Source organism: Mercenaria mercenaria, chromosome 3 (assembly GCF_021730395.1).
Source record: "Mercenaria mercenaria strain notata chromosome 3, MADL_Memer_1, whole genome shotgun sequence".
NCBI lineage: Eukaryota > Metazoa > Mollusca > Bivalvia > Venerida > Veneridae > Mercenaria > Mercenaria mercenaria.
The window spans coordinates 53501442-53517354 of record NC_069363.1 but is presented as its reverse complement, the minus strand read 5'-3'; the positions used below and the strand labels follow the sequence as shown (position 1 = coordinate 53517354).

Genomic DNA, 15913 nt, shown 5'->3' with positions numbered 1-15913 from the left:
AAAGGCGTCTATGGAAACAAACAGAGCCACACATCAAAACCACTCACCCACGAATAGTTATATACAAAAAAAAAACGATGGACAGATAAATTTAAACAAGAGGGTCATTGACCCTAAAGAGCTCATTTGTGTAAAAGGCTTCATTTGTCTTTGTATAACGTAATAGTGCAAGTGCAGAGTTAGGTTTATATCAAGGTTCAAGCTTTTACAAATTCAGAAAAGAAGATATTCAAAGTTTCTTTTGCATAAGCGTATATTATATACATGTCACACAAATTTTGAACCTAGGACAATAATTTGAACAATTAGAGAAGACAGTCAAACCTTGATTTCACACCCCAAATATTACTGTTCTAGGTATTTTGGATTCAGAGAAGAAAATTTTCAAAATATCTTATATGTAAGCCTATAGTAATTACATGTCACACATAACGGCGTGGCCATATTTGACCTTAAAGCAATAATTTGAACACTTATGGTAGAGAGTCAAACCATTATATTACAAAACTCTAGCTATTATGGCGTCAGAGAAGATGATTTTCAGAGTTTCTATATATAAGCATATAGTATATACCATGTCACTCCCAGGGGCGTGGCCATGTTTTGACCCTAGTGCAATAATTTGAACAATTATGGTAGAGAGTCAACATCTTTTATTACATGCCAAATATTAGGATTCTCGCTGTTATCGCTTCAGATACGTAAGGCCTAAAAATATTCTTTGTTTCCGGTAACATGCTCAAAAAATTAGGGTAGGTAGGTCGGAAAAATTTTGTTTTGATTTTTTTTTATTATGTGAGACTTTTCGGAAATTCTTTTAGTGTCAAAAAATGAATACAAATAAGGGGGGAGGGTATGCCTTAAGAGCAAAAAATATTTTTATTTTTTTTACACCTAAGAAGATTTTTAAAGTTTGATAGCTGAAAACCTATTTTAAACATAGTGACCCATATATTCAATAAACCAGAACCATTTGAACAACTTTGAAAGAGGGACACCCAGAGATCAATAATGCTAAGTTTCATCTAAATCCATTCAGTGGTTTTGGAGGAGATGTCGTTTAACGGCTAGGTCCATATTGTGAAAAAAGAAATCAAACAACACCAAGTCATAGAGAGAAAGAGTTGTTTTACATGTAAATTGAACAGCATTTAAAACACGTAAATAACTCTATAAAATAAATATCTGTTTACTTCTATATGCATTGTATTCCAGAAGAGGGCTTCATGAAAAGGGCCATACTTTTGCACATTTCAGCGACTTTAAAAGCTTACCATTTTCAAAGAACTGTTGCATACCTTCGTTTTTATGTATTTGCAATAATGTCCTAGCGCTGAAGTTTTATGTAACAAAACGTAGTTTTCAGCTATTGTTTCCTTTTATTTCTTAACAAAAGACTTTTATTTTTAAAGAGGAACAACTGTTTGAGAATATTTTAACTATCCAGTAGTATGGGACAGTGTAAATCATATAATTGACAGGTAGTTTGTTGGAAAAGATATTCGTTTACCAAATATTTCTTTGGTTTGGTGATATACTGTTAAACCTTAAAGAAATGATTGTTGATGAAAAGTGACCACGCTTCTGGCCATGTCTTTCGACAAATCAAAATAATTTTAACAATTTTGGTAGAGGGTCACACAAGGACCATTAGACTGTGAAATATTTTTATAAAATCGGGTCAGCAGATCCACACAAGAAGATGTTTTAAAGTTCCACTATATACATATATGGAAAAGTGACCACGACCACTGGCTGCCAAGTTCTTTGACGATTGACAATAATTTGAACAATCTTAGTAAAAGGTCACATAAGGACCGTTTGTGTAAAATCGTTTTAAAATCGGGCCAGCAGTTTCACACAAGAAGATTTTTAAAAATTTCACTATATACATATAGGGAAAAGTAACTACGCCTCCTGGCGGCCATGTTTTTGACAAATCAGAATAATTTATATAAACTTAGGCGGTAACATAAGGACCATTTCTGTGAAATTATTTCAAAATAGAATCAGCGGTTTAGGAGAAGAATATTTTTCCAGAGGATAACCTAAGAAATATCCAGGCCAAGTTCCATCAAAATCCATCCATTGGTTGTGGAGGAGATGTCATTCAAGCAAAATTGTTGATGACTGACACACGTACACATGACGGACTACGGACACAGCGTGATCAAAATAGCTCACCATGAGCGAAAGCTAAAAATATAACTGGTTATTTTACTGAATTCAAACTAAACAAGAGTGCCAGAATGTCACAATATACGCCCGTCTTGTAGATGTTACAGTAAAACATGTTCTGTATAAGTTTGGTAGACAGTAAGCCCAAAAAATGACATATCCAATTCTAACAACCAGGTTAAAAAGTTTCAGGAATAAGCTATTTATAGTAGCAACAAAGGGAAGTACGTCCCCAAGAAAACTATATTTTGTTTTATTAAGTCCACAAAAAACTACTTATCAGGTAGAGATACCTTAAAATACACCTACAATTTGTAAGTAACATCTATGTTGTACCACAGAAAAGTGGTCTTGGGTTTTCCCTACGGTCAATTATAAAAAAAGCTACAATATAAGTTATTAATAGTAACAACTAAGGGAAGTTATTAATCTTAAAACAATCCTAACCAGGTAGTGTTAAGTACAAATACACCTAAAAATTGGATGTACCATGCATGTTGTACTACAGTAAAGTAGTCTTGAATTTTCCCTACGGCCAGTAATAAAAATGTAACAATATAAGTTATTTATAGTAACAACAAAGGAAAGTAATTCTAAACTAGGGACCTGGTTCTTGCGTATGACACTCCGTCTCATGGCGGTGAACATTGTGTCAAGTTACATCAAATCTCTCCATGCATGAAGAAGAAATGCTTCGGACAAAGTCATTCTTGTACTCTAAGTGTGTCCTTGACCTTAAACTAGGAACCTGGCTCTTACGCGTGACAATCTGTGGTAAACATTTGTGCCAAGTAACATCAAAATCACTCCATGCATGATGAAAAAATGCTTCGGACAAAGTATCGATCTTTGATCTCTAAGTTTGACCTTAGACCTAGGGACCTGGTTCTTGCACATGACACTCCGTCTCATGATGGTGAACATTTGTGCCAAGTTACATCAAAATCTCTCCATGCAAGAAGAAAAAATGCTCCGGACAAAGTCATTCTTGAATTTGAACTTTGACCTCTAAGTTTGAACTTGACATTAGACCTAGGGACCTGGTTCAAGCGCATGAAACTCCGTCTTATGATGGCAAACATTTGTGCCAAGTTACATCAAAATCCCTCCATGCATGTAGAAGACATGCTCCGGACAAAGTCTGTGGACGACGCCCGCCCGCCCGCCAGGGGCGTTCCCGTAATACGTCCCGTTTTTCAAACGGGCGTATAAAAAGAATAGAGGTTATTGAAAGGATTGTCATGGGATTCTTCTTTGTAACAACTAAACGCGTTTGCATGCCTGGATTCTAGTGCATGTGATCAAACTTTTGTCGGTTTAGGGAAACATCGACCAAGACGGTAAACTTAGTAGAGAATGTGTGAATGAAACATAAATGCAACAGAGCCTTAATGTTCTGAGGTCTGATTTAATAAACCATCCGCTAATGGTGTTCAGTGTATTTTCCAAGTTTAAAAAGCAACTAAGACGTACAAATGTCGATTTCGTGACTAAACTTAAGCTAGAAAGACAACGCATTGTGCCATCGTTTGAACAATCTTGGAATAATGACATTTTAAACAAAATGGTCTGAGACTCACACCATAGGAAGTGTATTCGGATAAAGGGAGCATATTATCAGAATAATTTGTAGTTTTGATGAATTACTTATGTAATACGTAAGCAAAGATTGTTTTTGACTGCTTTTACATTCTATTATTGCTATAGTTACAGTTGAACTGCTGTAAATAACAAGTGTTTAGGTACTTTAGTGTCGATTTGTTCGTTAATTACAGTCATAGCTGAATCCCATATTTACATTAACTAATTTTCATAACTTTTATGAAGAATAAGACTCGGCAACTTAGAAACAGAAAGGTATGAATATATTCGTTAAAACTCCAAGAGGATTGCTCAAGATGCTTCCGGCAAAAATTTGCTAATGGAAAAAAACTCCAGATAAGAAATTAGAAGAAATCACGAATTAAAAAGTCTGTCAAGTATAATATCGGAGGATTTTTTAAAATAAGAGGATGTTTCGGCATTATGTAGTTTTCACTAGATACAATAATAGCAGACTTGGTTTAATAAAGTCTGTTTATGACAGGTTATCAAAAATGCAACACCAATAACCTTCTGCTCAAGACCATTGCCTGTTTACATTAATATGACGGAAGTTAGTAGGTAACTTTAAGTACATGTAAGTTTTATTTAGTTCACATACATTGTATAATATTGTTAACTACGTCTGATGACTGCTTCCTAGATTTCTGTTCAGTACTCGCACCCAGTACTAGCATCTAGGCACTGGTCAAATCTGCTCTTACCGGGATTCAAACCCACGATCTCCGGAGCAGGGTTCGATGCTCTACTCCTTGCACCTATGTACCCTCTACAGTAATAGTATAACACACACACAAGGACAAATAATCGCAGTAACACAAACTGGTTTTCTCCTACCGTAGACTACATGTTTGATAAATAGCATTTATGTAAAGGTAAATGATTACCTATGGTTTGAGTCCTTACACGTGGAGCAGAAAAATTTGTCATCGTCAGAACAATACCATGTGCACTGTGTACTCCGATGCTTACGACAAGTGAAGTCAGTTGTAGAAGCCCGTTTATCTGTAAAGAATATTGTAAGCTGACCAAAGATCATTCTACGTCTTTATGGGGACAGGCATGATAAAATGAAATATAAATTTGAATTTTTGTCAAGAGAAAGCTTTAAACGTTACAGTAATTAAGCGGTTGCTATTTTCCTTTGAATGCATACTATGTCCCAACGATAGCTTTATGTTTACAAACATGACTATAGATAGATTAAAATGGAACATAGGGAATTCAACATTTTTCTAACATGTTAAAATCTAACTGTGTACTCCGATGGTTACGACAAGTGAAGTCAGTTGTAGAACCCCGTTTATCTGTAAAGAATATTGTAAGCTGACCAAAGATCATTCTACGTCTTTATGGGGACAGGCATGATAAAATGAAATATAAATTTGATTTTTTTTTTCAAGAGAAAGCTTTAAACGTTACAGCGATTAAGCGGTTGCTATTTTCCTTTAAATGCATACTATGTCCCAACGATAGCTTTATGTTTACAAACATGACTATAGATAGATTAAAATGGAACATAGGGAATTCAACATTTTTCTAACATGTTAAAATCTAAATATGTCTAGTTTTAGTACTAATTGCAAATCAGCTCAGAGGTAATGCATACTGTCCATGTTAAGCAGAATTATGGTCGTGTGGGTTCGAAACTCAGCATCGACATTTTGTTTTTATTTCATTTTGCATAAACAATTTAGATTCCTTCATGTGCTCTGTGACAACACGACAGAGCCGATAATGCAGGTGAGAAAGTTTTAGCATCATATCAAAGATGATATTAATAAAATGCATGCGCTTAAGCGAATAATGAACATTTTATTATGTTATATAAAGACATATATATGCAAATACAAACCATCAAAGAAAGAAACGAAAATATGGGAACAAAAATGAAAACGAATAGGAAAAACAAAATCAAAAATCTGAAAAAAATCCTCACGAGGATTCGAACTCACAAAACGATTTGCTTATATCCAATTGTAATAGGTCTGCATTTTATCCGACTGAGCTATGTTGTAGTATACTATCTGGATAGTTAAAATGAAACAAATACTAATATTTACTTGTCAAGTAATGTGCAAGCATTGTGAATTTTAATTTTATCAGTAATCATAAAATGGACTCGTCCTCGCGTTTCGGCCTGAATCTCATTATCATTGGGGATTAGAACAATCACAGCAATGTGGCGGTTGTTATTTTCCTTTGAATGCATACAATCCAATCAGCTATTTTGGTAGGCAGTTGGTTATTCGAGATTTTACTGACAGTCATTGTTTTGGTAGAACATGATAAAAAAAATACATTCTAACCCTTGTTTTGTTGTTTTCTGTTAGTATTTATTCTTTTAAATGCATTCAACAGTCTCAAAATGCTCCAGGAGAGCCATTTGCCAATTCGCGATATGTTTCAGAAAAGCCAAGTTTTCAGAAACGTATGAATAAAATAATTCAATTTTACATATATTTGGTTCTTTCGTATCAATATCCGACACTTTCAACGTATAGGTCAGTTTTGGAAACACTCAGAAGAGCCAGTTTCCAATTCGCGTGCGAATAACTAACTGCCTACTGGTAGGCAGTTGGTTATTCGACATTTCACAGACAGTTATGGATTTGGTCGAAAATGATAAAAAATCAATCTAACCCTTGTTTTGTTCTTAAATGATAACATTTATTCCTTTCAATGCATTCAACAGTCTTAAAATGCACCAGGAGAGCCAGTTGCCAATTCGCGATATGTTTTAGAAAAGCCGATTTTTCAGACACATATGATTAAAATAATTCAATTTTACATAAATTTTGTTCTTTCATATCAATATCCGACACTTCCAACGTATAGGTCAGTCTTAGAAACACTCAGTAGAGCCAGTTGCCAATTCGCGTGCGAATAAGGCAGTTGGTTATTCGACATTTTACAGACAGTCATAGTTTTGGTCGAAAATGATAAAAATATCAATCTAGTCCTTGTTTCGTTCTTTAATGTTAATATTTATTCCTTTCAATTATTTTGGTAGAACATGATAAAAAATTCATTATACCCCTTGTTTTGTTCTATTATGTTAGTATTTATTCTTTTAAATCCATTCAACAGTCTCAAAATTCACCAGGAGAGCCAGTTGCCAATTCGAGATATGTTTTAGAATAGCCGATTTTTCAGACAAATATGAATAAAATAATTGAATTTTATCAATTTTACATATATTTTGTTCTTTCGTATCAATATCTGACTCTTTTAACGTATAGGTCAGTCTTGAAAACACTCAAAAGAGCCAGTTGCCAATTCGTGTGCGAATAACCAACTGCCTACTGGTAGGCAGTTGGTTATTCGACAATTTACAGACAGTAATAGTTGTGGTCGAAAATGATAAAAAAAATCAATCTAGTCCTTGTTTCGTTCTTTAATTTTAATATTTATTCCTTTTAATGCATTCAACAGTCTCAAAATGTACCAGGAGAGCCAGTTGCCAATTCGCAATATGTTTCAGAAAAGCCGATTTTCAGACACATATGCATATAATAATTCAATTTTACATATATTTTGTTCTTTCGTATCAATATCCGACACTTCCAACGTATAGGTCAGTCTTGAAAACACTCAGGAGAGCCAGTTGCCAATTCGCGTGCGAATAACCAACTGCCTACTGGCAGGCAGTTGGTTATTCGACATTTTACAGACAGTCATAGATTTGGTCGAGAATTATAAAAATATCATTCTAGTCCTTGTTTCGTTCTTTAATGTTAATATTTATTCCTTTCAATGCATTCAACAATCTCAAAATGCACCATGAGAGCCAGTTGCCAATTCGCGATATGTTTCAGAAAAGCCGATTTTTCAGACACATATGAATAAAATACTTCAGTTTTACATATATTTTGTTCTTTCATATCAATATCCGACACTGTCAACGTATAGGTCAGTCTTGGAAATACTCAGGAGAGCCAGTTGCCAATTCGCGTGCGATTAACCAACTGCCTACTGGTAGGCAGTTGGTTATTCGACATTTTACAGACAGTCTGTGCTTTGGTCGAAAATGATAAATAATTCATTCTTATCATTGTTTTGTTCTTGCTAATGTTAATTTTTATTCCTTTAAATGCATTCAAAAGTTTCAAAATGCACCAGGAGAGCCAGTTGCCAATTCGCGAATTGTTTCAGAAAAGCCTTTTTTTCAGACAAATATGAATAAAATAATTCAATTTTACATATACTTTGTTCTTTCGTATCTATATCCGACACTTCCAACGTATAGGTCAGTCTTGGAAACACTCAGGAGAGCCAGTTGCCAATTCGCGTGCGAATAACCATCTGCCTACTGGTAGGCAGTTGGTTATTCGACATTTTACTGACAGTCATTGTTTTGGTAGAACATGATAAAAAATTCATTCTAACCCTTGTTTTGTTCTTTTGTGTTAGTATTTATTCTTTTAAATGCATTCAACAGTCTGAAAATGCACCAGGAGAGCCAGTTGCCAATTCGCGATATGTTTCAGATAAGCTGATTTTTCAGACACATGTGCATAAAATAATTCAATTTTACATATATTCTTTCAGTATCAAATATTTTCAACAAGTAGATAGATCTAGGGAACACCATGGTATGTCAGTTGCCAATTCGCTTGTGAATTACCAAATGCCTACTGGCAGAAAGTTAGTAAATCGACATTTTCAAGAAAGTCCAATTTTGTCTAAAATGATAAAAATATCGTCTTTGAAGCATTTTTTTATTTATTAAAATCTATGCATTCAGTAGTCTTCGAAGGCATGGAGAGAGCCAGTTGCCAATTCGCAACATTTTTCAGAAAATCTTTTTTACACACATAAAACATACAATAATGTTTTAATTATTGTTATTATCTTTTTTTATCAATATCAAATATTTTCACCAAGTAGACCAGTCTTGGGACCATTAAGGAGAGCCAGTTGCCAATTCGCGTGCGCAGTTGCTTATTCGACATCTCGTTAATAAAATTAACATTAGCTTCAAATTCAACGATTTGAAATTTGAATTTTGAACTGACAAACTACAAGAAAGTAATTAGGGGTCATGCCTACTTTTGAAACAATTAACTTATCACCATAGCAGTAAAATTCCAGACCCCTGTAGAGTTATAGGGTCACAGGACGTCACAATTATGATACTGTTATGTTTTGTATCTGGATGATTTTGATCTGAACACGTATTGTTACAGCTAGAATGTGTTTCGGGGATAATGTCGCAAATGAAAGGTAAGTGTTTATATATATATATATATATATATATATATATATATATATATATATATATATATATATCTTATGCGTTTTGTGTTTTCTAATTAAGCACTGATATTTGATACTATTTATTATCTGAAATATATATAGTACTATTTGAATGTACTTTCAGATTCTATTTTGTCATAATAAACTGCAAAACCAAGATTAAATACATGGTGAGAAATGCATTTTTCCTGTTTGCAGCCTTTTGAAAAACTTGCTTTCTTTTAATTTTATTTTCTTATTGGCTCATGAAAATATGATACTAATGCACAGACAATAGAATTAATATATTTTGATAATATTGAGATAAGATTCAAGAGCATTAACATTGTTATAATGTGGAAATACTTTATGTTGTTAGATAAATATATTGCATGTAGATTTTATTTTTGTTGGAGGGGCAGGGAGGGGTCTGAATCTTGTTTATTTATGTGTAATATACAAGGAAATGTTTCTCGTGACTGTTTTGCTCGGTACCTTCCTTATGTTATAACTATGCAATACTAAATGTAGACATGCCTAGCGAAGGGAGCTGGAAATTTCACACTTTAAGCTTAAATCTCCCAAACCACCAATAACGATTATGTTACGTGTGCTGAAATCTTTGTTTTTCGCCAAGAGTATGACCTAAGACGGTTAATTTTAATGGATTTGCGCGCGGAACGAACAAAAAATTCAAACTTGTTGGCTTTTTATCAGCTTTCATTTTCATATGGATATTGCCCTTGTAGTACTATATAGTAATGACGAACGATGTATGGAGGAAAGTATGTATTATGCTATGAAAGTTTGCCTTAATAAAGAAGTGCAAGCCAGGCCAACGGAAAACAAAACATAAATGCATAGGAATATTACATGACTGATTATGCGCGAGGTAAGGAACTGGAAAATATTTAATATCTTTCCTTTTTAATTGAATAGGAAAAGAATTTGAAAAACGTTAATTGGCAGATTTTAAAAGAAAGCTACATATATAGAGCATTCAAATTGAAACATACAGATATAGTTGAAATATGTATTACTTAGCCACATTAAAGATTGTCATTTTACCTAAGCGGAACGACGAACTTTAATACAGCTAGATAAACATACTATGTGCTAGAAAACTGTGATTCAATTTAAACGCCCCATAATATTCAAATAATACATGGCAGTGAGTGTTTTATTGATATTTACGGCTCGGTTTTAAATACAGTTTTCGGGTTAACAATATCAATAACAACCCACTGCATCGGCTCAGGGTGAAAATACAGTTTTCGGGTTGACAATATGAATTACACCCTCACTGCATCGGCTGAGGGTGAAAATACAGTTTTCGGGTTGACAATATCAATAATACCCTCACTGCATCGACTGCGGGTGAAAATACAGTTTTCGGGTTGACAATATCAGTAACACCCTCACTGCACCGGCTGAGGGTGAAAATACAGTTTTCGGGTTTACAATATCAATAACACCCTCACTGCATCGGCTGAGGGTGAAAATACAGTTTTCGTGTTGACAATATCAATGACACCATCACTGCATCGGCTCGGATGAAAATTCAGTTTTTGGGTTGACAATATCAATAACACGTTATTCACTTTATTATATAGAAGCAACAAAACAAGAAAAATATTAATAGCAACTGAAATTTTATTATGCAACAAAGAACTGCTTGCATATTTGGCATTATTTAAAGTGCAAACTTTTTTATATTAAGTGGTTTCATCCTTATATATAATACATATTTCTTTACATGGAGTTCGTTCAAATACCAATGGAGTTCGTTCAAATACCATTACATAAAGTAAGTACTTCTTTATATAAAGCGGATACTTTTTAAAAAGAAAAAAACGGTCCCTAAATCCTCATACGAAGCTTGCGCTGCCGTATAATAGGGTCGTTATTAGATTATATGAAGAGGATATGTGATAATATAATCATTATGTCATTATGCGTAGTGGATTGTTCATTATATAGAGTAGTTATGTCTTTGTATAAAAAGGTCAAATGCAGAAGTGCATTTACCATATCATATATCAGGTCCTAGATTGCTAAGACGATGCATGTCATTAATATTACTCCCAAGTCAATAAAATGGACATTAACACTCAGCAGCGGGACTATAGATTACGGCTGTGGTCAACGTTGGTAATTACACTAGACAGTGTGTGAAATAATTAGAAGGAATGTGTAAAACAAAAACATTGTTATATGAGCTGCACCATGAGAAAACCAACATAGTGTGTTTGCGACCAGCGTGGATCCAGACGAGCCTGTGCATCTGCACAGTCTGGTCAGGATCCAAGCTAGCTGTTCACTTTCAAAGTCTATTGCAATTAGAGAAACCGTTAGCGAACAGCATGGATCCTGACCAGACTGCACGGATGCGCAGGCTGGTCTGGATCCATGCTGGTCGCATACCCACTATGTTGGTTTTCTCATGGCGCGGCTCATTATGATATAGTAGAATATATATAAATCATGAATTTGAAACATTTAGTTATTGCAAATATCAAAGCAATAACCAAAATCTTGTAAATTAAATTACATTTAAATTATGACTAAAAGTAAAACAGACGCACAGAAAGGTAAATGAGTGTTGCATATCAGACTTGTTTATAATATACTATACATATAACAAAAGCACTGATTCTTTTAATAATCAATGAAAAATATATAACTCTTTTTCTCTTTTGTAGTCTACATATTGCTGGATATTAGCAATATGTAGACTACAAATTCTACTAACAGTTTGTTTTTCTGCATTTTTCAGGAAGACCAGTTTTTTGTTTATTTATCCTTTTTTTTTGTCTTTTTTCGTTTTCAACATTTTTTCCGATTTGGAAAGTTAATTTTCTCGTGGGTTGAGCAACTGGTTTGATCGGTCTTTAACTGAAAATCTTTCAATTTTACAATGCCTTTGAACCTGTCCTGAAATGAACTTAGGCATTTAACCCCAGTCAGATGTTCAGCCCTGATGAACTCTGCACATTGTTTAAATTCCGATGCGTAATATCCCCATTAGCACAACCGATTTATGACCTAAGATTCCTCGTCTAGCTTGATTTATGACTTGAAACTTCTTGAAACTCGATCTCATGAACGGTGTTATTGAACTTGACCTGCAGCTTTGTTTTCCCCGAGGATTTTCATTGGTCACTTGCTGCCATGTGAATATATTTAATGGTATGCAGTTGGTTATTTTACATTTGTCAAAAATTCACTATTTCGGTCGAAAGTCATAGAAGTATTCAATATTAATAGATATATCCATTTAAACATTTAGTTTGTACTTACAAATCAATATCTGACACTTTCATTTGGAAACATTCAGGAGAGCCTGTGGCGTGCAAAAAAAAAAACAACTACCTACTTGTAGTCGGCATTAAATCTCACGCATTGAGTTTACGCATACATTGAATGTATACTAGTAAAACCTATGTTAAACCTAACCCTAACCTTTAGTCAGTATATAGAACACACAATACGTGCGTATACTAAATAGGGGCGATTTAATGTTGACGCGTACATGTAGCAGTAAGATTGTTGATGCCATTTTCAGAAAGTCATTTTTTCAGTCGAAAACCAAATATAAATATAAATCGGTTTAAATACATTCCCTAGTCTTTGCAAGACCAGGGGAGCAAGTTGTCGTTTATTAAACCATTTTTTCAGACATGTGGCGTAAAAAGAATTGTTGTTTTTGTTTGTTTGTTTTGAATGCATTTAAAGGAATAAAAATTAACATTAAAGAACAAAACAAGGATAAGAATGAATTATTTATCATTTTCGACCTAAACACTGACTGTCTGTAAAATGTTCAATCACCAACTGCCTACCAGTAGGCAGTTGGTTATTCGCACGCGAATTGGCAACTGGCTCTCCTGAGTGTTTCCAAGACTGACCTATACAGTGAAAGTTTCGGATATTGATATGAAAGAACAAAATATATGTAAAATTGAATTATTTTATGCATATGTTTCTGAAAAAAGGCTTTTCTGAAACATATCGCGAATTGGCAACTGGCTTTCCTGGAGCATTTTGAGACTGTTGAATGCATTTAAAAGAATAAATACTAACATAAAAGAACAAAACAAAGGTTAGAATGAATTTTTTATCATGTTCTACCAAAACACTGACTGTATGTAAAATGTCGAATAACCAACTGCCTACCAGTAGGCAGTTGGTTATTCGCACGCGAATTGGCAACTGGCTCTCCTGAGTGTTTCCAAGACGGACCTATACGTTGAAAGTGTCGGATATTGATACGAAAGAACAAAATATATGTAAAATTGAATTATTGTATGCATATGTGTCTGAAAAATCGGCTTTTCTGAAACATATCGCGAATTGGCAACTGGCTTTCCTGGAGCATTTTGAGACTGTTGAATGCATTTAAAAGAATAAATACTAACATAAAAGAACAAAACAAAGGTTAGAATGAATTTTTTATCATGTTCTCCCGAAACAATGACTGTCAGTAAAATGTTGAATAATTGCCAACCAGTAGGCAGTTGGTTATTCGCACGCGAATTGGCAACTGGCTCTCCTTAGTGTTTCCAAGACTGATCTTTACGTTGAAAGTGTCAGATATTGATATGAAAAACAATATAAAATATCATATTGAATGATTTTATCCATTTGTGACTGAAATAAAGAAGCTTTTCTGAAACATATCGCGAATTGGCAACTGGCTCTCAAGGTACTTTTTGTGACTGCTGAATGCATTTTAAGAAATGAAGATTAATATTAAAGAACAAAACATGGATTAGAATGATTTTTTATCATTATGTTTTAAAAGGTAATCAGACTTGCTTATACATTTTGAATAACCAACTGGCAACTAGTAAGTAGTTGGTTATTCGAATGTTCAACTATCAACTACCAACTGCCTACCAACTTTACTGTCATCAATAAGCTTATTTTGCAGTCGAAAATGTCTTATAAAAATAGCCAGAACTTTATTTAATTATAAGAAATACTTTTTAGCGATACTTGCGAACCAAATTGAAATTAAGACATATAATACCGCTTAGCGTGCCAGAGATGTTTAAATCATAGAAACTGCGTACTATTGATAATATCAATAAAAGATTGCCAAGAATCTTGAAAGTTTTACTTACTTTTGCAGAACTCCGTGAATATTGAAGGAAGATGTAGATCAGATAGTAGGAGAACAATTAAATACATTTGATTACAATAATATTTACTTCTGTTATCCAATCAATCAAAGTAAATACTAGTATACATTTTACTTACCTAGACGCTTCCTTGTATTTTCTATACTTTCTGATGAGCAGCTTGCTACTACATCATGCACCTTTATGTGCTCCTGCATCGCTAAACATTTTCTCAGGACAATTGTTTCTCTCTGAAACTCGTTTCCAATTACTGACTTAAGAAAATCTTCAACGGCCTTGCAAGTAAAACAATGGATTTTTATGTTGACACAATCTTCTGTGTTCAACACATCAACGATCCTACAGTCTTTAATGGTATTGATGTAATCAAGAAGGCGGTGAACAGATTGGTCAGTAGAGTGTACAGGCGCATCTGAGTCAAAACTGAGATTGTTAGTATAATCTTTCATGCTTTTGTGTATACGTTGATTTCCTTCAGTACTTGTCTCTCTCGTTGATCCAACAACGCTTATATGTAACTCCAGTTCGAAAGGCTCTGAAATATTTATGTTGTTGAAGGGAAAATGATACAAAGTAATGGAACACACATATTTTATTCAAAAACAAATTACTGTAAGATTCTTTCACTGGTTGTCAGCATGGGTTCGAATATCCGGCTCAAGGGTAACTGTATGCTAAGTTATCGCATTAACATTAACCCGAGAGCAGGAGTTTCCCATCTGCACGTACAGTGAGTTATAGAATCAATTTTTTGCAAGCCAAATACAACAAGTAATAATAAAAATAAAATAAATTATTTTCATAGCACATTTTCTTGCAGTAGCGTATTAAACAAACTGCGGGAAATTTACGTCCGTAATACGGTTATACGTCATGACGTTACAATGACAAAACCATCGCAATAGTTCCGGTTTTGTGTTATCATTTGCAGCGAAACATTAATATTTCATTAAATAAAGTTTATTAATCGAGAAATAAGGAACAAAAAGGAACTATCAAGGTATTTTGTTTTAATCCAGCATGACGAATAATATAATTGCTGCACGAATCTACTACATAGGTGTAATTCATTATACATCATTTACAGCACGAAAGTCATCCAAAAAGATTTCCACCACCGTTGAAATCACCGGAAACTTCAAGCATGTATGCAAGCCATACAGCTGAAACTCGATAACTCGAGCTCGATTACCTCACAATACCGGCTATCTCGAAAACGGGTTCAAGTCCTGTTAAAAACTCACGTGCACAAAATCTAATTTTAAGTCGAATTTCGGTTATTTTGGAGTAAAACACTTGATTCCTTGAATTTCGAGATATTGAGTTTCAAATATATATATTCGGATAACATTAAGTTTACCGAATGTACAAGAATACCGTAACTAACCAAAGAAATTGGTCTGTGGGCCAAGGCCAAAAAATTTGAAAGTCGTAACCCAGAAATTTGGCAAAGGCTGAGATATACCATGATGTTATATATTACTCAGAAACCTTTTAAGGGTGGATGTCGGCCTGAACTACATGTCAGTAAAATTTAATGACGATTTTAAAAACGTTGGTGTCTAATGAATACAATTTAACATTGCATAGGGATAATGCTGATTTTGATGGTGAAAAAGAAATTTATGTGACATTTCTTATGATAAATCTTATCTTTTAAAGCCTTAAATAATCAATGATTTACTTTGGTTGTCAAATAGTGCTACGCTATATATTATATACCGAATAAAATATAGAAAGCAGGGGTTGAT

At 33.9% G+C, this 15913-nt stretch overlaps 1 protein-coding gene across 1 annotated transcript in view; it reads right to left on the bottom strand.

Annotated features, from left to right (window-relative positions):
* Positions 1-15339, bottom strand: part of LOC123524758 (uncharacterized) — a 44595-nt gene extending 29256 nt beyond the window's left edge. The window contains exons 1-2 of the mRNA XM_053538506.1: positions 14281-15339; positions 4668-4785 (exon numbers count right to left, since the gene is read on the bottom strand). Coding sequence (XP_053394481.1) covers positions 4668-4785; positions 14281-14611 — 449 coding nt within the window. The 5' untranslated portion in view covers positions 14612-15339. The remainder of the gene's footprint in view (positions 1-4667; positions 4786-14280) is intronic.
* Between the last annotated feature and the right edge of the window lie 574 nt (positions 15340-15913).